Here is a 22163-nt window from a genome sequence, read left to right on the forward strand (position 1 = left end):
AATTAATATTAAAAAATTATATATAATAATATTTTATTTAATTTTTTACAAAACATTTCATTCATTCCATATATATAACCAAACAAGATTTTGTCCTTCTCTCTTGCGTTGAACTGAACATGCTTCGCGCAGTCGGATAAACCCCTCGACGCGAGCCGTTAAAAAGGCTTAAGAAAAACAAGGACGAAGTACAAGGAAGACGAAGAGGAAGAGGATGGGTCGCTCGATTCTCTCCCACTTCCTCACCATCTCACACTCCTCGTATCCTCGCTTTACTCCGTCACTGTACTCTCTCTCTCTCTCTCTCTCTCTCTCTCCAATGTAGTAGTAATGTCTGCCCTTGTCGTCAGAGTTTTCGTTTTCTGTGAACAGATGCTGTGGATCCCCAATGAATTACATGAAAAAAACCGATCTTTTTCGTAGTTCTTGGCGTCCCAGTGGCCTTCGTGGAACCGGTTTCCGGTGCTTGTGCAGTGCCTCGGTCACCGAACCCCTTGTGCCGGAGACTCCTTCAAGCTCTGTGAAGTAATTCCGTCTTCTATCGATTATCATTTGTTGAAATTCGGCTCGATGTATTAGCATGAGGAATAATATGGGTTTACTTTACAGAAAGCTTTTTTTTTTTTTTTTTTTAAATTTTATAATTGATCGAAGATTTTATTAAAAAGGGTTTACTTGGCTGAAACTAGTTATAATTTATAAATAAGCTCTGCTTGGGCTTATAGAGCTGGTGAGATTAGCTTACAAAACAATGAGTCACGAAAAGAAGTAACGGAATGGAGTCCAATCGCGTAAAGGTAGAAAATAATCCAATAAATGAATCACAATTGAAAAATTCGAGGCTGCTTTGCAGGAAGTTGAAAACTTGTAGGTATTCGAATAAATTGATTGGATTTTCGGATTTGCGTGAACCCTCCTGGAAACAGTGAAGTATAAGATTACATAATTTTTGTAAGCATGTTGCCAGGGTTTGGTTAATGTACATTAAGTTAAAGCATGCTTTTCGTTTCTAAGAATCACAGGATTTAAGTTGGTCCATCATCCTTAATTTATCTTAATGTTGCTTCTTTGTTTACCGGGCTAGGCGCCCCCCCCCCCCCCCCGGGGGGGCAGGGTGGGGGGGAATTTGCTTGAAGACGTGTCAATAAAATTAGCATTTTGAGACTTGTTGTATCCACTTAAATTTAATCTCAAGATATTACCGATTACTTTCTAAACTCGTCCTACACTGGTGTGCAGGCAATGTACTTTCTGTTATATTTAAACTCTCCTGGATGTGTGTTAGATTTAGTTGAACTTTGTTTTACAGGAAAAGGATCGTGTCTGGAGTTCAACCAACTGGATCTATTCACCTTGGAAATTATCTTGGCGCCATAAAGAATTGGATTTCACTTCAGGTTGTTTTTTACTTTCTCTGATATTCTCTCAATGGAGACCATTTTGCAAAAGCTTGAACACTATATTTGTTGCTTATCAGATAATACCATAGCATCATATCAGAATATGGCTGTTTCTTGCCGCAATGAATGGTGGAATGAAATTTTTTTGTTTAAGCATCCGAATCATATATTCCATATATTTGTTCAGCTTGCCATTTTTTTGAGAACTAATAAAAATTTCATTAAAAAGCACAAAATGTGTGCTCCAAATTAAACTCATGGTTAATGAGGTATCTCTTTGCGCTCAAATATGCCTACTTGGGTCAGGTGAATGATAATAGTTAAGAGAAACTATATTGCTAATTTTTTTCAATGGGATGGTTGCTAGTTTGAAACCCAAATTGCCTGTGCACACTTCAAATGATTTTTTTTTTTTTTTTTATTAACCTGTTGTATTGTCCATGTTTGAGTTATAAGTTCTGTGGTTTAAATCTTGCAGAACGCTTATGATACTCTCTTCTTTATTGTGGACCTCCATGCGGTATGTTTCATACTTGAGTCACAGTTTTTAAGTCATGAAATACTTAGTGATGTTATCTCTCCCGCTTTTTGGATGCAAAGCCGCTGGAGGAGTAAATTTAATTTTTCATTGTTAGTGTACAAGATTGGAGATATCTAATACCCTCTAACCTTCTTGAGCTCCATTGAAATATCTTTTATATTTTTTTGCTTGCTCGTTCTCTGGGTCTCTTTTTCCGAAATTTTTTCAAACTAATATGTACCATTATAGTAGACTATGTATTTTTAACACTTAGTAAGGTGCATCCATTTTCTTTTAGTAGGTAGTGTGGATGAATGAATCGTGGTTATTGATGAGTGGAAAATAGCTACTTGTGTGGAGAGGGAGACTGGTAATTATTGAAATAAAGAGCTGTCCTCTCATGTTTGTATAAGCGTCAGTGTTTGATGTGTAAGAGTTTGCAAGGTAATGGGGTAATCTTTCCTCCTTCAAACTTAGCTGTCTTGGTGCCATTTTACTGTGAAGGTGCTCGACAAATAAACCCCAGCATAATGCTGTTATCTGCTTATGCTTCTAATGAGCTTTGTATTGATTTGGTATTTGAGTCTCCCTCCTAAGAAATCATGAGATAAATTATTCTGTTTGATAGGTGCTCCTGAAGCATCTTAAGTATCTAGGTGTGGTTAAGTACAGTACCGATGCCCTCTTTATTTTGGGTGAGAATACCTATAAAAAAAGGTATCTGGGTGTGGTTAAGGGAAGTGAATTCTAAGCCCTTTTTGTTATGTTAATATTATGCTCTTTGACAGATATCAATGGACCATGGAAACTATAATTTTTGGCCGTGTTTTATACTACAGTAGGCAATTAACAGCTTCATATCTAATTACAGATCACATTACCATATGAAACACAACAACTATCAAAGGCAACAAAGGATACTGCAGCCATTTATTTGGCATGTGGTGTGGACGCTTCAAAGGTTTTGAGGCAGCTATTATCCTTAATAAACATGTTTTAAGTTTTTTGTTCAATATAAAATATTTGTGTCTCCCCATGAAGGAATGAATCTGCCCTGTGGTTATAGGCTTCTGTTTTTGTGCAATCTCATGTTCGTGCCCATGTGGAACTAATGTGGTTATTGAGTTCTGCAACACCAATTGGCTGGCTCAACAAAATGATTCAATTTAAAGAGAAATCTCGCAAGGCGGTGCGTTTTTAGCTGTATGACAGCTCCAGCTTCATTTATGCTGTTTATTCTGATAAATATGTATTAAAACCTGTAATTTTCATCTGTTAAGTCAAATTTTTTGAATTCAAATCTGGTTAATGTCCAAGGGATCAGATCGGTCCCACTTGAAAATTAGTTTAATACTGTGAATATTGATCATTTTCACCAGTCAATCATTAAAATTTAACAAAGAAAAAGAATCCTAACATCAAGTTTCGGGTTTGTCACTCAGCTTTGGAGATCACAATTAAAAAAAAAAAAATCCTATTTATTGCTTTTATTAATGAAGGGAGAGGTAAAAACTTGTATTTTTGGATGTAAAAAATAGCCATAGGATATCTACAGTTCCATAATATACTCTTATTATGCTAATAAGTTATCTCTTAGTTTAGTCTATATCTACAGTTCCATAATAATACTATATCTACAGTTCCATAATAATGTTCTGGTTGTTATTAAAATTTAAGTTTTTATGGTAGACCCCAATTTATCTCTTAGTTTAGTCTTTTTTGTATTCTACTGTTGACTGTATAGTATTTTTACTGACTCAGAAGATTATGTTTCTTTCATTTTGGTTTTTCTAGGGGGATGAAAATGTTGCTGTTGCTCTTTTGACTTATCCTGTGCTGATGGCTTCTGATATTCTCTTATATCAGGTGGGTCTTTCAATATCTGCAGCATAACGTAATGTGAGACACAAAATATATATCTCTTGGAAAGCTTTTATCTGATTTTTCGGATTCAATCTGATTTTTGTTTTTTACGTACTTATGAGGAAGCTAATTAATTATCCTCTTTTAGTTGGTGTAGTAGAGTTTCGTTTGGCAGTATCATCTCGAACTTAATTACAACAAGCTCAACAATTTGATTTGTGCTTAATCAGCTTTGCACATTAATATCAGCTTTCTTACCCTGATAACATATGATTCTCATATACTCAGCTTGCCTCTGCAGTCTGACTTTGTACCTGTTGGTGAGGATCAGCAGCAGCATCTGGAATTGACTCGTGAGCTGGCTAAGCGTGTTAATTATTTATATGGAGGAAGGAAATGGAAGAAATTGGGTGGGTAAGAAGAATCTATATTTCAACTTGCATGCGAAGTTGCTTGTAAATAGATTGAAAATTTTCCAAATTTCTAAGCCTCCTATTTATTTCTGCATGACCCTTCAGAATTTTTTATGTTCTGGTTGCAGGCGAGGTGGTGCTATCTTTAAGGTGGATTTGTTGAAACCATCTAATTTGCTCATGAAGTCTCTTGCAGTGGGAGCATCCCCTTTTCTAAATGTGTATCATGATGTAGGTTCCCGAGGCCCTTATACCACCAGCTGGAGCCCGAGTTATGTCCCTCACTGATGGTCTTTCCAAGGTTTCCATTGTTCTTTCTTCCTTGCAGTTTGTTTCCTTCTATAGTTTTATACATCAGACTATTGTGTGCCTTAAAAATTACAAGTTTAATATTTCTATTTATTTTGGCATCAGACCAGGACATGAATACAGTGGAAACTAATTCAGCATTGAATTGCTTGAATGTGTTCATCAGGGATTCTTTTGCAATTTTGACGTAGTTGAACTGGAGAATACATTTTTTTTTTTTATAAGTAGTTGAACTGGAGAATACATAGGCCAATAAAGAAACTAGTTGGTATTCATGAGCATTTTACCTTTGCTAAATGCTCATGAAGTACAAGTTTAATTTCATGAGCATTTTACCTCTGCTAAATTTTCTTGAATTAAAAGCAAATTCAATTTCTTATGTGAAGGGTGTTGTTCTACAAAAAGGGCCAAAGTGTTTTCTTTGTAATAAAAGGTTTTATAACTGAAGATATTCACTCCAATCACCTTGATAACTATAACAAATTTTGGTTGACCTTCCTGATCAGTGGGTTGTATTAAGATTCTTTAATTTCTTGTTGCAATTCTCAAGAAAGTTTTTTAGATACCATTTGACATTTTTTTGGGCCCAATCTTATAGATGTCCAAGTCTGCACCATCTGATCAATCTCGAATCAATCTTCTTGATTCAAAAGATGTAAGTATGCATGCGTACTTTTTGCCTTGTAAGTTTTAGTCGGCATGCTTCCAATGTGTATGTATAATTGAATTTATTTCCATTTAATAGATTTCATATTAAAATGAGGCAAAATATCACTTATGCTAACATCAAATGTTAATGATAAGATTGTTGATGTATACATGCAATATCAAGCATTATCATTTTTCCCCTCCTTTGTTCTGAGTTGGCTTGTTTTTTTGAAGGAAATAGCAAACAAGATAAAACGTTGCAAAACAGACGCATTTACTGGGTTAGTACTTAATCATGAATTGTCTGCTTTTTTTCTACCTATAATTGTTTTTTTGTTCTGTTCAGTTTCACCTGTCCATTGAAGTCATTTTCTTTTCTAATCTTAATTTTCCCTAACAGTTTTTTTCTAATGTAAGTTCTGGTAAGCTCTTCCACGTTGTGTGTGTTTTCTGGTGATTTGTACAGATTGGAATTTGATAATCCTGAAAGACCCGAATGCAACAATCTTCTCTCTATATATCAGCTCATGTCAGGGAAGACAAAAGAGGTCTTGAATTTTCACCTATGATTTCTTTTTGTTGTAATTCCCACTAGTGGTTCGATGACCTTATTTCTGTTATCTATTTGTTTATATGTGATGGTTGTTTAATTTTTATTTATTTTAGAAAATTAAATAATTGAAATTTGGAGGTTTCATGAATTTTCTGAGTCATTACTACCATTAGTTTTTAATATAAACATTTGTTTGCACATGCTGAAAACTTGATATGTGTTAATTTAGTTGGAGCATCTATCAATTGTAATCTTTGATAACGATTTTCTAATTGTTTTTTATTTATAAAAGCTAATCAGCTATAGCTCTATTCAAATGGAACATCCCCCTTTCAAGCCCTGTTGGTAGGCCTGTGCAAAAAAGGGCCTGGCCTGATCAACCCGTTAAGCCCGAGACTACCTCACCCGCCTAAAATCATGTTCAGCGGGTCAAACCCATTACCGGGTTTATTACCCATAACATTGGTCGAAACCGATCACCCGCAGTGAAGAAGAACAACGCCCAACAACCCCATTGAATCTCAGATATTGTGGTGATGGAAGTGGCACAGGCGGGCGGGAGGACCAAGGCTTGACCATTTCTAGCCATGGCGGTGAGCTCAGCAACCACCACTAAGAGGAGGAAGCTCCACGCCGAGGGATGGAAGTGCTCTTCGTCGCCATTTTTGAAGCTGAGAAGGAGACGCCTCGCGATCAGCACAGAGGCGACGGAGGAGCGCCTGTGCTCCAGCCCTACTCAGATCATGACGCGGCACTGTGTTGCTAGAGTCATGGGTTGAGCTTGTTGCTCTCGGAGGAAGAGAGATTTCTTCGGGATGGAACTTGGTTGCTGCCCTCAATACGGCCTCGTTTTGTCCCATTTCACACAAACCCTAATCCCTCTCTCCTTCCCCAGTCCTCCCTCTTTCTCGTTCTCGCTGAGCTCTTCTCTGTTCTTTTTTTTTTTTTTCTCAGGAATATATTATTGCATTATTAGCCATTTTTGAGATTGATTAAGATAGAAACCATCTTCTTCTTCCTCTCGCTAAAGCTACGATGCAGAAAGTCATTTTGCCCTCCGTACATGGTAGAACAAACGAGGAGAAAGCGAACGGGTAGAACGGGTTCGACCTGACCTAAATTTCACGGATCGGATCGGATCAATTGTGTTTTTGTTTTCCCTGCGGGTCGGGTCGGTTCGGACCAAAATCTGAACCGGGTGGTTCGGTGTGCAGCCCTACCTGTTGGTGTAACCTTTTGAAATTCTGACAATCATGTAGCAATTGTATGCTTTTTTTGTTATTTCTTAGTAGGATAAGTATATTCCTTTTATGTGAAAATATTCCTTTTATGTGAAACAATATTTTGTTGCAGGAAGTTGCACAGGAATGCCAGAATATGAACTGGGGTACATTTAAAGTCCTGTTAACGGATTCCTTGATTGATCATCTGCACCCTATCCAGGTTTCTACTTCTATCATGATACCTATTTCAATATGTTGGTGCATTATATGCTTTTTTCTCTACCAAAATGTTTCTTTCTATCATTTGCCAAAGTTTTTCAATTCTTTAATATTGAAGAGGTAATAGATATGCTGTTGTGGTTGAGCCGCAGCCTGTAACTAGTGGCCCAACATTAGCCACACTTCAATCATATCCATTCAAAGCTCTTGGTGTTGACAGTTCATAGTGACATTTTGTTGACAAAAAACTCTGATATTTTTGTTAATATTTTGTTTATAATGCTGCCAAAATTATAAAAATGAAATAGGCCTAGAATTTTTTTTTCCCTTTTTGTGCTCTCATTAATAAATAAGCTGATTAGAGTATTATTTGTTAGAACTCTTTTTCTTTGGGCCAAAGCTGTAGACTTTAATGGCCTGGACTTTCATGAGACTTTAATGGCCTGGACTTTCATGAGTTTCTTATTTCTCTCGCTTCCTCCTAGATAGGTGTTATCTCTTGTATACCCCTTGTGTACTTGGGCTATGCCTATTCTTATTAATAATATTTTAATCCTTTACCTATAAAAAAAATTAATAAATAAGCTGATAATGACTTATCACAAGCATTGCCGTTAACTTAGCTATCTAATATGACCTTTGTGGTATAAAATCATAATCGTGCTTGTTTTTGGTTGACCATTTTAATGGATTTTTTTGCGAGTCATATTAATATGATAGTGGGAGCTATTGCCCAAATGGCCAAATTATTCTTATTGGTGATGTCAGACACATACTGCACATTCTGGTATCCACCAAGTCAATGATGAGCACAAAAAATGGGCTCTCTGTGTTTTGGTTTTCACGGAGTCAACACTTATCACAAACTAATTTTCTTTACCAGAAATAATTTAATTTGCGTATAATACGCATAAAGTTTTCCTGACACCATTTACAGAAATTTGGTGAATTCATATTGTTGCAAGTTAGAAGTTGAAAGTCCTCCCTGTTGCATGCGTCTTTATTTGTATGTGGGTGCAGTGTGTGTTTGTTGTGGAGGGTGTGCTTGCAATCCGCATGTTTTGGCTGAACATTGGCATTTTGCAGTGATCGTGGGGACCCATACACATTGTGTCTTGATCTATTTGTCTGCTTATGGATCTCTTATATTTATCTATCACAGGCATGACTATACTTTTTTGCCAATTTCGTAATGTCCCTGTTTCTGCTTACAACTTTCCGGCAATTCTTTTTCTTTTACTGTCTAATGGTTTACCAGTCTTTTCTGATATTATTAGTGATTATTAGTGTGACGCCCCCAAATTCCGTTTGGGATCGGACGGACATTTGAAGCGTCGAGACATGCAACACAAGGTTACCTGCCCCCGTTCATGACATATAAGATGCAATAATCCTAACATGCATCTAACATTATGCAATATTCGCAGCGGATAATTTTTTTCTTTAGCAATACTATGCACCAAACTGAAAATATCCCAATACTTAAAACATACTTCATACATAAAGATCCATTGAATAACTAAGATCACAGCACTATTCCAAAATAGTTATGATCCAAAAGTACTGGAGATACAACTCCATCGTACAAGTAGTAATTTAACTACTATATTAACATTAACAACGCACCGTCGTTCAGTCGACTGTGTCTAGTTGGTCAGCTCCTGGTCCACCTTCAGATCCTGTAACAAGATCTACCATTCGGGAGGAATGGTAGTTGGGACTACCACAGTGAGATTTGATTACAAATCTCAGCAAGTTAACAAAAAACTTCCACACAGACTAATGATGCATGGATGACAGTAAAAGCATAAATGCATAATCAAATTCATAAGTAATTAAAGCATAACTTAGCGTACAACATAGCATAATTGACATAGCTTAAATTGAATCATGAACTGAACTTGACTTGACATGAACTTGATCTGAAACTTGAATTAACATGAAAAATACATACTCCACAGTTGTTGTGGCCCCATGTATTCTACACAAACTTGACTTAACATTAAAAATACATACTCCACAGTTGTTGTAGCCCCATGTATTCGACATAAACTTGACTTAACATGAAAAATACATACTCCACAGTTGTTGTGGCCCTATGTATTCTACGTGTAAATACATACTCCACAGTTGTTGTGGCCCCATGTATTCTACACAAACTTGACTTAACATGAAAAATACATACTCCACAGTTGTTGTGGCCCCATGTATTCTACGTGTAAATACATACTCCACAGTTGTTGTGGCCCCATGTATTCTACGCATCACAATTGTAGTAAAATACATACTCCATAGTTGTTGTGGCCCCATGTATTCTACACAAACATAATGTACTCAAGATGAAACGTGACTTAAACATAACTTGAAATACATGACCAACTTGAGATAGAAACATTTCGTAACATGGCATAACATATAATAGACAACATATTTAACATGACATACTTGCAACAGTGAATATTACATGACTTGACATACATGTAATAGATGGCATACTTAGCATGACGTACTTGTAATGTACAGTAATACATAACAGAATATATTATGTAACAGATAAAAATTGATGACAGAATAAATTCTGTATAATAAACAATTACGTGATAACTTGGCGTGGCATGACATATATGATAACACACATACATACACTATAGTTCTTTTACTTAGCACACATACACAGTAGACTGCTAGTAAGTTAAAAGCTAACTTACCTCGATCTCCGCGTTTCTTATAAAACCTCAAGCGCGATCACGAGGAACTGTAATTAGTGATTCTAAAAGTTAGTACTAAATCACTAATAATTTGAAATATGGAAAAATACTAACTTAAAGAGTAAAATTTCCATTTTACTTCCTACATGTAGGAAAATGACCGTTTTACCCATAACTTAAGGATTTTGCATACTAACTCCAAAAGTCACCAAAATTTACATGCCTCATGTAAATTTTATCCTCAACTCAAATATCAATTTAGAAAAATTTAAAACTAATCACAACTATTAAAACTCCATAGGGCCGAAATTCTCATATGCTATTTCTATTGATTTTTGTTTGTAACTTGTTTTGATCAACCTTTTGATCTATGACTTATAAATATGTGATCTTCAAACCAAACCATCACATGGTTTAAAAAGATGTCCTAAAACATATATAAGCTTCTAATTCAAGATCACATGGTTAAAAATTAACCAAAACATAAATTTAGCCAAGAACATCCACACTTTGGCTTATCTGAATATCTCTTTGTATAAAATTTCATATCTTTGAAACTAACATCAAATATCTTCAAAATAATAATATAACATGTATATAAGATGCTTAGGATCCTCCAATAAAATTATCAAAGTCATTAGAATAGGTTTAGACCACCAAAGAGTTAAACTTTCTCAAAATAGAAACTGTTTTTCTTCTTCCAGTTTCTAAGTTTCTAAATCTAAGCAAATATTTCATCAAAACCTTCAATCATGCAAAAATCCTCAACCAATAGTCATATATACATGTTAACAATACTCCATAAAAATTTCGGACCAATATCTATCCATTAGCTTGGTCAAAAACTCCAAACTATAACATATTCTCCAGTTTATCTCCCAGAATGACCTTTCTATAGTTTACACAATATTTGACTGACCAAATGATCTTCAAATGGGGCAAATAAGATATCCATGTAAACTAGACTCAAAAAGGAACAATTTATATGAATGAGACTTTATGATAAAACACTTACAACAGCTTCGAAATGGGCATGCAAAAGAACTCCTAAAAGCTGTCCGAGAGAGAATGTTTGATATTCTTTTAAAGAAACGTGTAAATGAAGATAAGTTCGTGGGTGATGGCTGGAGATGCTTATGGAAGAGATAAGGGAGATGATAAGGCTGGAGTTGAGAGTTGAGTGTGGTTTTCTCCTACCCAAAATATCTATAAAATATTATCTCAAAATATTCTATCCAATAATATCTATAAAAATCAGCTCAATATATTTTCCAAATGTGGAGTAGACTTGGAAGAGTAAGGTGGCTAAAATCTTTCTATGTGTATTTTAAATCTCTATTCTTAAGATATTTTCCAAATGTATATTTTGCTTAGGTGTCATGATCTCACACCTTGATTTCCTTCACAATTCCATCTAATGGTTTCTCTTTGTGCCAAGTATCTAATACTATTCATTATGTGTGGTTAAGATCTTGCCAAGTGTCCAAATAAAATATCGCTATCCTAATTTGGACATTTCACACTATGATTTTGAAAACACTGCGCTCAGTACATTTACCGAGGTTACTATTCACTCCAAAAATAAACGTAATAAACTTAGTACTGAAAAATTCTAAATATTTAATTAAGCCTAGTGGTGTAGACTATAATGTATTCTGACACTTTTAACTATCTCAAATAATTAAAATCGCATTTCTAGCACCATAGTGAGTGATAACACTAACTATGTTGACAGGCTAAAATTTATGCGATTAGTCGATTCGTGTAAACTTACAGAGTTTTCACGAGGTTCCTAAAGTCAATAGAAATTCCTTAATTGAATTTCTAGCGGGCTGTTACAATTAGCATTTATGATTCAGCTTATCTAGAACTTCGATGACTTTTTTGCAGGTTCGCTACAATGAAATAATGTCTGAATCAGCTTATTTGGATAGAGTCTTGGCAGAAGGTGCTACAAAAGCTGCAGATATTGCAGATGCTACTCTGAATAATGTCTACCAGGCAATGGGATTCTCGCGAAGATGAGCAGAATTGATGCTACTGACAGAATTTATGCCGAAGGATGAGTAAGACAGCAACCTAAGTGTAACTTTTGGATAATCATTCATTGCGAAAAGTTTTTGAAGTACATCTCTAAGCATGTTCTTTGAAGAGTGAAGATGAAAAGTTCCGTGAAGGCCCCCCAGATTTTTGATGGAGTTATCTCCACTTTTCTCCTCTCATTGGTGCATATATATTCCTGGTGTTCCAAAGAATCTGGTAGTTTTAGGATTTATTTTATTTTATAATTCAAATTATCAAGCAGTATTTTACATGTAATGGAATATGATATCATAGGATCTGGTTTTGCTTTTCCATTTGTTATACATTCATTCAGCCGAACTAGAGCTCTCATTGTTGTCACTCTTCACGAATTCATGTAATATGAAGCCATCGTTGGGCTTTGCCAAGATTGCTGTTAATAAATAAAACAAATGTAATATGAAGCCGTAGCTTTATCAAACCTTATAGTCCATCTGTCATATTCTCTCTTCTGGCCTCAGTCTTTGTGATGGTTCTACTTTCCTTGTGATTCTTCATTTAAACTCATCAACAGAAATTTACATGGACTGTTTCAAGAGTTTAAAGAGATCAGTCCTTATTCCCCTGTATTTTGTGGAGTCCTTATCGGCATGATATTTAGAACGACTTAACTTGTAACACTCATGACTTCATCTCATTTGGGACAGCATGATATCTGGAACTTTTTGCTGTCGGGTGGATTATGAATTTATGCAGTGAACTCATGACTTCATCCCATTTCCTTATTTTCAAACGTGAGAGCATACGTTGTGCAAAACTCCACAAATGCAGAGGCATAGAAATCTTGAAGTCAATGAAGGCTGCAAGGTAAAAATGATTGTATGTATTTAATCATTATTTAATTATTATCTAAATATAAAAATTAATATAATTTTTATAAATTTTTAAATAAAAATAATATTTAAAATTTAAATTTAAATAATTTTTTTAATTTTATGATATTTTTATATATATATATATATATTTTAAATTTAATAAAATATCCCAAATCATATAAATATTATTGACATAAATTAAAACTGCACTCGTACATCGGGCCCATGTGGCCGGGATTCTTATCAACACAAAAGCCTTTATTATTTTATTTTATATATACATATTTAGCAGAGGAGGAGATGTGACCATGCATCTGGACATTCCGTTACGGGATTGGGAGAAGATCTTCCAAGCTCTCTTCCTCTCTTTAGTGGTTCCTCTCTTTAGTGGGTCCAGTAACACCCCAAATCTCTATGTACCGACACGAAAAAATCAAGATGTCTGAATGGTGATATCACGAGTCACCACCTTATCGCCAAGTGTCAAGTATGTGCATAAGCAATAAATATACACGAAGAAACACGCAGCGGATATCAAAGTCATAAACTAAGTACCATAATTTTTCTTAGTTTAATATAAAGCCGTTCAAAATATACATAATAAAATATTACAAATTATAAATATTGTTTCAAACCCAACAATAAGGCATAAACTCCAACTCAAAACTCCGACGGAGCCGCATCTTCGAGCACAGCCTCTTCCTCCTCCTCGATCTCTGTATCATAATCTACGGTACCAAAAATGGTACCGCAGGTAAGTAAGATTCAAATGCCACTAGATAAAAGCATATTAAAACTCAAACAATATGCATGAAAGAATGTCAATGCACATAACCCGTAAAACCATATTTTTCCACACACGCCAAAAATTTCATTTGGCTCCAAAAACATATTACTTTCCAACTCATGCCAAAAGTTTCATTTGGCCCAAAACCAACTCATATCAATATCCAGTTAATCCGAATGCACCATGACCTCACCTAGGGGTCATCCGCACACCCTGGCTCCTAAACGACCACGTGTGTGACACCTAAACGAGGGATGCCCAGTTCCGCGCCCCGCGCGTTCGTAGCAAGCATCCTCTAGCCCTCGACAGCGAAGGGCCACAGAGTCTGTACGAGAGCGTTACCATCCCGCCCGCTCCCGTTGTCGCCCAACAACAACTCATGGGACGTCACTCAGTATATTACGCTCCCGAGTGACTAGAGGAGCTCCACCAAGATAATACCCCATCTCGACTTGGGGTCGTGATACACACGCACCCAAAAATCCATTTACGCAAATAAAACATGATTTTATCAATTAAAATAAAATGCACATGTATGCTTCATGTAATGCACGCCTCAAGGCACAAAACAACCAACCAATTACAGATCAATAAACCAAGCAACTCCGTCCTCAATCCATCCGACCCCTGAACTCCTCGGACTCAGTCCGGAATCAACCAATCAATCCAATAATTTATTGTAAGAGCAAAAATATATTTAAATCTAAAATGAAATTTGGAAAATACTTACAGCACTATAAGGTATTTTTCGAAAGCTTACGACGTCGCAAATGGCGGAGGAAAAACAACGTAACAGTGTATTTTACACTGTGGCCGTGGGTAGTAAATTACCCACTTTCGAACGGGGACAAATCAAGACATGAAATTGATAGGGAATGGTCTAGAGATGTTTATGAAGCTAAAGGAAGTGAGCTTTGGCCGTGGGTGGCGGTGGAAACGGCAGTGGAAGTGCAAAAAGGGGCTGATCGGAGTTGAGCTCGTGGGAGCTGCTCCAGCAACGGATCGGGGCCAAAAATGGGTAGGTTAGGACGGCAAGAGGTAGGGGGAAGAAGTGGTGAAGAGATGGTAGCTGGAGGTAGAGCGACGGCGCCAGAGCCAGAAACGGCTCAAAACCGTGCTGAAAGAAGGGGTTCTAGGGGGTTAACGGCGGCTCGGATGGAAGTGATTTTTGGTGGGGGTGTTCAATGGCCGGAGGGGGATCGAATGGTGGTGGCTGTGTCGGCCGGCGGTGGCGGTTCTGGGTGGAGAACAGATCGGCGACAGGAAGAAGGAAGAGGGAGCCTTGCGCGCGCGGGGAGAGAGAAGGAAAAAGAAGAAGAAGAAAAAGAAAGAAAAGGAAAGAAAAAGAGAAAGAAAAAGAAAAGAGAAAAAGAAAAAAGGGAAAAAGAAAAGATGAGGGAAAAGAAATGAGGTTCAGTCCTCACCTCCGGAGACCAAAAACTGATCCGACGAAAACGATTTTAAAAACCGTAAAACGACTAAAATAAATTAAATACCACAATAAATAAAATAAAACCAATTTAAAATGCGATAATTTAAAATAAAAGGACTACTATATTAATTAAATTAAAAACAAATCTTTCAGTGAAAATATACGTAAAAACGGTGTATCACAGGTGGCATAGGATAGGAGTAAGAGAGGAATCCCTTTTCAACTCTCTTTTCCATTTTTGGTAAGAATTATAGAGAAACGGATAGAACAAAGGCATTCCAAGAACCACTGTCTGACTCAATTAAAGGTAATATATTCTCTTTTGAGTAATGTTATATATAGTCACTTTTACATATTTTTTGTATATTCTACTGATGTGATTAGTTGCATCAATTTTTTTTAATATACAATCAATCATATTAGTGGAATACGTAAAAGTGATTGTGCATAGAATTTTGATTCTCCTTTCAATCATTATTTGAAATTTCTTTCTTTCTGCTTCTGGACTTCAAGACAAACTCTTGTAGCTTCTCAGTTTTCCATGTAATCTTATTTCCCAATTCAAAAGAAATCGATCATAGGCATCATATTATTTAGATCCAATAGTACTTTAGGAAAGTAAACTAGAAGGAAAAAAAGAAAGAAAGAAGAAAGCTATTTGCAAGCAGATATGGAGGACTCATTCTTCCGACTACAAAGATGTCATATAGAAAATAATTTTAAATTTTTCTTACGAATCATTTTTTATCATGTCGGATAATCAGTTTCTAAGTAAAAGGATCTCAAAACAAAACTTTTCTTTCGGTTATAAAGGAGAAAGATGTGTAAAGCTTGATCTCCTTGCTCATTGAGTTGACCGTTTGTTCATTACTTGTATTTACTGGCCAACTAACCCAAATGAAACGAATGAGCAGCACAGTACCATCACAGTGAAGATTATAAAAGTAAGAAGATATGTTCTTCCTAATTGAGGGTTTTGGAATCTCATGAATGCATATACTCTGGCAACTAAATATGGATATGAAAGCATCATATCCTTGACACGTACCTACCGTCTTGAACACACGCACTTTTGCTCTCTTTTTTATGATTTTATCGCTCTCGCCGGAGTGTGCTCTATAAATACCTTGGTCAGTCTGCCATATTACCGTATAGCCTGTGAAACCATCAAAGCCTGCGCACCACTTTACGCCAAGAGATTTGCTGTGTTTGTCATACTCTGTTCCATCAAGTTCTGCCACTTTTTAACATAGGGGAGGGGAAATGGTAAAAAATCACATGCAACGCCAGCTTGACATGAAGAGGTCTCTCCTTAATTAGGTTCTGCTCACACTTCCCTGCACGCACTAGATTATTTACATATACATACATACACACATACATACATACATACGTGTTCACCGCTCTACGAGACAACGGACTTTGTTTTCCCAAAAGCAGTGAGATTATTAAGGATTCGAAGGAATGGTTTTTTTTTTTTTTTTGGACCATAGCCTAAATTAATCAAACTTTATTCTGTGGGCTAAGCTTAAGGTAGAAGATTCAAATTAATGGTGCTTAACTTGACCATGCTAGTGGTAGCCCTACCACGTACTGCTCTCTTTCTCCAGCCACTGAATAATTACTATTTCAGTAAGGTTGAGTGCTTTCCAGCTAATTTGCATGAATTCTTCACCAAGTCACTGCATAAAATGAACATTTACATCTCTCTCACTTTGGGCTCTTATATTCGTGTAAGAACTTGATGGGATTTTTTTTCACCTATGTGTGCAACGGTAATTAGAAATTGAAAAAAAAAAAAAAAAAAATAGGTGACTTGGCCAGTCAGATGACAATGAAATGCTGCAGGGGTACCTTGATGAGCAATTTATACAGCTTGAGGAGTTGGAAGATGATGACAACCCTAATTTCGTAGAGGAGATTGTGACAACATTCTATAATAATGCTGCTAGACTGCTACAAAACATTGAACAGGCACTGTACGTGGATTAATGTTCCTGCTTCTATTGTATTTTGTTATTAATGATTTATATATACAGGGTTAGTCGACCTATTGATTTCACCAAGCTGGACAATTGTATGCACAGATTCAAGGGTAGTAGCTCAAGGTAATAATTCAAGGAAAATGCTGGTATGCCGTTCCACTTGTACCGCTACAGTATACTGCTAGGCTTTTTTTTTTTTTTTTGGTAATTAAAGAAATGATTTTAAGTGTATTGATGTATTTTTATTTATTTAGTAATTAAGAAAGTGATTAAAAAATGTGAAAAAAATTGAAAAAAAAAAATTGGGCGGCACGCCCAGCAGTATGCTCCAGGCGGATTAGTAGCCGCACCAATAATTCAAATGGTTCATAATTTAAAGGGAATTGGTGTTGAAAGCAAGGAAAATGCAGCACTACTCACCCAACATAAACATATACTTTCAGCTTCCAACAGTTGTTTGAGACAACTACCCATTTAAAAGAAAGTGGAACACTTCGAAAGAGATATTTATAACAGATCTTAAATCAGTGGATCAAGAAATAGATATTAGTACATATATAACTTGACCTTTGTGATATGGAAGTGGCACTTCATTAGGCCTGTTCATCCGGGTTCCAACTCGGGAATCCGGATAGACCCAAACTGGAACCTGGATTTCAAACCCGGGCTGGAACCCAGACCGAGTTAACCCGGGTCATAAACGGGCCGGAACCCGGATAAATCAGGGTTTTCAAAACCCGGATAAATCAGGGTTTTCAAAACCCGGATTCCGGGTTCCGGATTGAACCCGGGGTTTTTTTTTTTTTTTTTTTAAACCCATATAAAAGCCTAAATTTATATCTAATATTTTCACATGTAGCTCTGATTCTTTTATAAAAAACAAAAGAATAAATTTATTTATACACTTTAGAGGTTGAAAAATATCAACTCCTCTATCAAAATTCCACTTAATTTGCCTCCAATAAAAATGCATGTAAAACAAAAAAAAAAAAATTCCAATATTCATCTATGCAAGTATACATGCATTACAATACAATCCACTACATATTATATTATTTGTTATTTATACATTACATTACAAAATACTAAATTATAATATAGGAATTACAAAATCAGTGATTTAATTTCCCCACATATGGCTCCAAGGCACTGCATGATGATGTAGAATAGAGCTCTTGTGAGAGAGAGTTTCATTGCCAAGAGGAGTCCAAAGGTCACAGCAGGATTGATGTGTCCACCTGTTGCAAAACGAGCACAAATATTTGGTTACTAAACATCTTCCTTAAAAACATTTAGCTCCATGGCCTTTCTCCAAGAAAAAGTCCATAGCAGCTTGAAGAAAGTCAGACTCACATTACACATAGCAGGAAAAACCCATTAAAAGGAGAGTTGGGAAAGCTAACCTGAGATACCGGCCGTGCAGTAGACAAGGGCAAAGATCATACCACCAAAAGCCCAAGCAATTCCTTGGATACCCACACTTTTACACTTTTCAGACTTGCCCACACCCATAACAGTCAAGATGGTGATGTAGAGGAACAAGAAGGTAGCCACGAACTCTGCAATTCCAGCCCTATAGAAGGACCATGAGGAAAGCTCCCCTGGCTCAAACAAAGGAGCTAGGGGTGGCTCCTTGTAGTCTTTGTCTGTCTAAGCAGTTGTGCCCAAGTCTTAAAACTAGTAGATCCTCAAGTCTTAAAACTTGCTACTGTTTACATATAAGAGAACTAGAAACCAGAGTATGGAAAAATTATGTCTTTCAACTTCCTTCAAGCTATGAGAACTAGCAACTCATGTACTGCCCCACCATTAAGTACAATAGCTGAAAACCAACTAAACAAAAAACATATAAAGAATTCCCAGATTTCATCTTCCATGCAGCTGCCACTTGAGAGCAAGGAAAAAGGTCTAGGCCAACATGCAAGTGCTTCTACTACTGAATTAGGCATAAGCCAGGACAGTTCCAATCTACCAAGCACACCATCCCATAACCCTTCAGCCACATCACAATGAATAAGAAGATGGTCCACAAATTCTGCAACTTTCTTACACAAAAAGCACCTTCCACAACAATCGTGCCACGCTTTCTCAAATTTGAATAAGATCTAACAATAAACTTTTTAGATGTTGTGTGTCTCCAGTACATTTGATCTCTCACGTGTCTTATTAAAACTACACAAATTACGAATCCCCAAACCTCCATCAACTATAGGACAGCAAACTTTATGCTTTTTTAGGAGTTATTAAGACTTCATTGTAATGTTTTTTAGTAACTATGCTCCTCTGTTTGGAGCTTCTTAATTTCTTTTGTTTAACTGGTTTACCCAGTGCCATTCTTGTGGATTGCTAATGTTATAAAATAGAAAGAAAAAAAATAGAAAATAGAATCCAAACAATGAGGTGATAAAATTATAACTCTAAGCGTCTCAGATCTACTTTATACATATTTAACAAAATAACAAAAGAAACCCAGATCTACCAAAGGTTCTTCCCCTTTTCATTTTCTACACAATGTTACGAATAAATTTTTTTTTCTTGGTTCAAAGAGTTCGATTCATACATTTTTCTTATCGTAATAAAACAAACCCAAATCTAAAACATACCCAAATCACAGAGAACAACCTTGAGGTCGAGGATGATAGCGAGTTGGCGACGACGACGATGGGTCACAGGATAACGGGGTTTCTTCGACCGGCACTGAGGGAGGGAGGCTAGGGTTTCTTCAATCGGCACTGAGGGAAGAGAGGAGGGCTATCTTTTCTTCGATCGGCCGACGGCAGTGAGGAAGGGAGGCTAGGGTTTCTTCGGATTGAGAGAGAGAGAGAGAGAGAGTCAGAGAGGCGGAATGACCTAGAGGGATGGGAGAAAGGCATTGGGAGATAGATGATGGGTAGGGTTTCATTTTCTAATTTATACAAACTTGGTACCCGGTGTTTTAAAAGGAAACCCGCTTTTCATACTGGATCTGGACTGCATATACCCGGTTTTCATAATATGGGTTTCAGTCCGGATTTAATTCGGGCTGGAACCCGTAACCGGAAATCCGGTTATCCGGGTTTCGAACTGGGCCGGGTTTTACCCGGCCCATATGAACACCTCTACACTCCATGATTCGTCTCACACTTTTTTTTAACAAAAGAAGAACTTCATTTATCAACCTACATTAAGGCCGGAGTAAGGTTATGATAGAAATACTCCCAAAATCATGGATTGTGATTCAAGCAATATCATGCCAACAAAATATACTAAGGAAACAGAGGATATCATGAAACATAATGCTCCATGCTGACATACCAGTTGCTGTGTTTTTAGAAGTTTTGGTTGTACTTGCTAACGTGCTTAACTCCTCAAAAATACAATAGCTGGCCTATTGGTGTGGAGGATTATGTTGCATGATATCCTCCCATGATTTCTCAATATATTTTGTTGAATTGTGCTTGAATCATGACTCATGATTCTTCTCATCCTCAATTTGATATGTTTACTTACATCATCTACAAACTTACATATAAAGTAATGCAATCACTTGGTAAGTTTTTATGATTAGTGGTGATTTAATATAGTATTAGAACGGAAGTACTGAATTTGAACCTTGGCTCCACCCTTTATTTCACGTACAGAGTCTATTTATTAAGGGAGAATCTAATCCTTAAGTGAGGAAGAGTGTTAAAATAAAATAAAATGATTAGATTTACTTATTCTGGTTAGCTCAAGTTGTTAAGACAAAGTGGTTGTCTGACAATTTTTGGATGATTTGTTTTGCAGCATAGGAGCTACAAGAGTGAAGAAAGAATGCACAATATTCACAGAATACTGCAAAATAGCCAATGCAGAAGGGTAATTATTCATAGTACCATTTTAGCTTTGCTCTTTTGAACTTACAACTCAGATTGATATATACGCGGCATCGGTTCCTTGAAAGGGGTTTTATATTTCTTGGATTTTTACATTCCCCATATCCAGATGCATTAGGACATTCCTACAAGTCAAACAAGAACATGCATGTTTGAGAAGGAAGCTGGAAACTTACTTTCAGGTATCTATCCTGTCTTGTCCTCTCCTCTGTGTGTGTGTTTATCCTGACTAGCTCTTTACTCTTCCTTATATATTTGCTTGCTATTGTGTTTTTAACATTAATTTAGTTGGGAAGACAAGCTGCTGGACCATCTGCAAAGGCAGGAGGTCAAGTCGGATGATTATATGGACACACATGAACGATCCAGAGTCATACTTCATACACACACACACACACATATAGAGAGAAATGGTAGTTACAGTCGTAAGTGCGTAAGTATCGTTCAATCACTTTAAAAAAAGTGAATAAATATGGAATTCACATAAAAAAATTAATTTTTTAATAGTAGACCCTGCTTTTTTTAAAGCAACTGCACGGCACTTGCGCACTACACGACTATATGTAGTATTACTCAATGCCTTAAAATCTAGATCCTATACAAATAAAACAAGTTCGCTTGTCTATCTGTATGGCTTATGTTTGCTTGTATTGTCTCGTCTGTGTGTGAGGAAGATCATGTTGAAATCTGAACACTTGAAGATAAAAATATTGAAATAGAGAGAAACAGCAAGCATGAAGAGAAAAAGATTCACTTTCCTTCTGTATTGATTTCTCTATATTTTCGTATGTTGTTATAATGATAACTACACACACACACACACATATATATATACACACAAATACAAAGAACCAAAAGAGCAACAAAACAAAAGAATGACAGCTAATCCTAGAAACAGACAAAGAAGATAGTGGCCACGAATTGCTGTTATGGTAGTGGCAACAACATCCTCTGACACTAAGAGACAAAACTTTCTAGTGCTACCGTGCTAGGCAATTTTCTGTGGTGGGACTAAAGGTAGAACTAGTGCATCCCTCTGATCCTTTTGATGAAGTTTGATACTCCCCCTCAATATGGGCATAGATGTTAAGAATGCCCATCTTGGACAGTAAGAAATGTAGTGTAGCAGTAGGCAAGGCCTTGGTGAAAATGTCAGCTAATTGAAATTTGGAAGGAAGGTGAACTGGTATGATCATTCCTGCTAAAACTTTTTCCCGAATGAAATGACAATCTAGCTCTATGTATTTGGTCCTTTCATGAAAAACTGGATTCTTTGTGAGGTGTAGAGCAGATTGACTATCATAGTATAATGTTGCAGCCTTAGTGTGATCAATCTGGAAATCTTTTAAAAG

The 22163-nt window shown here is 36.4% G+C and overlaps 2 protein-coding genes and 1 pseudogene across 6 annotated transcripts; 2 read left to right on the forward strand and 1 right to left on the reverse strand.

Annotated features, from left to right (window-relative positions):
• The first annotated feature begins 88 nt into the window (after positions 1-88).
• On the forward strand, positions 89-12359 carry LOC122318837 (tryptophan--tRNA ligase, chloroplastic/mitochondrial). Of its 5 annotated transcripts, XR_006244915.1 has the most exons (16): positions 90-285; positions 373-525; positions 1310-1397; positions 1879-1920; positions 2792-2881; positions 2987-3109; positions 3715-3786; positions 4085-4197; positions 4325-4346; positions 4432-4497; positions 5104-5160; positions 5388-5434; positions 5620-5701; positions 7060-7149; positions 8235-8501; positions 11747-11883. XR_006244915.1 is itself a non-coding variant. In XM_043136518.1 (15 exons), the coding sequence occupies exons 1-15, from the start codon at positions 215-217 to the stop codon at positions 11879-11881; spliced, it is 1251 nt and encodes a 416-aa protein (XP_042992452.1). In that variant the 5' UTR covers positions 91-214; the 3' UTR covers positions 11882-12359. The 5 variants fall into 5 exon arrangements, 4 of the variants coding, with proteins under 4 accessions (XP_042992455.1, XP_042992453.1, XP_042992454.1 ...); XM_043136518.1 differs by lacking the exon at positions 8235-8501 and having other exon boundaries at positions 91-285; positions 11747-12359; XM_043136519.1 differs by lacking the exons at positions 1879-1920; positions 8235-8501 and having other exon boundaries at positions 11747-12359.
• A 4452-nt stretch (positions 12360-16811) lies between these two features.
• LOC122318697 (histidine-containing phosphotransfer protein 4-like) lies at positions 16812-21153 on the forward strand. The gene is made up of 5 exons (XM_043136267.1): positions 16812-16951; positions 17012-17080; positions 20723-20794; positions 20921-20993; positions 21100-21153. Exons 1-5 carry the CDS (start codon positions 16812-16814, stop codon positions 21151-21153), a joined length of 408 nt encoding a protein of 135 aa, XP_042992201.1.
• On the reverse strand, positions 17871-19291 carry LOC122318632 (annotated as a pseudogene).
• Positions 21154-22163: the final 1010 nt, after the last annotated feature.

Source organism: Carya illinoinensis, chromosome 8 (assembly GCF_018687715.1).
Source record: "Carya illinoinensis cultivar Pawnee chromosome 8, C.illinoinensisPawnee_v1, whole genome shotgun sequence".
Lineage (NCBI taxonomy): Eukaryota > Viridiplantae > Streptophyta > Magnoliopsida > Fagales > Juglandaceae > Carya > Carya illinoinensis.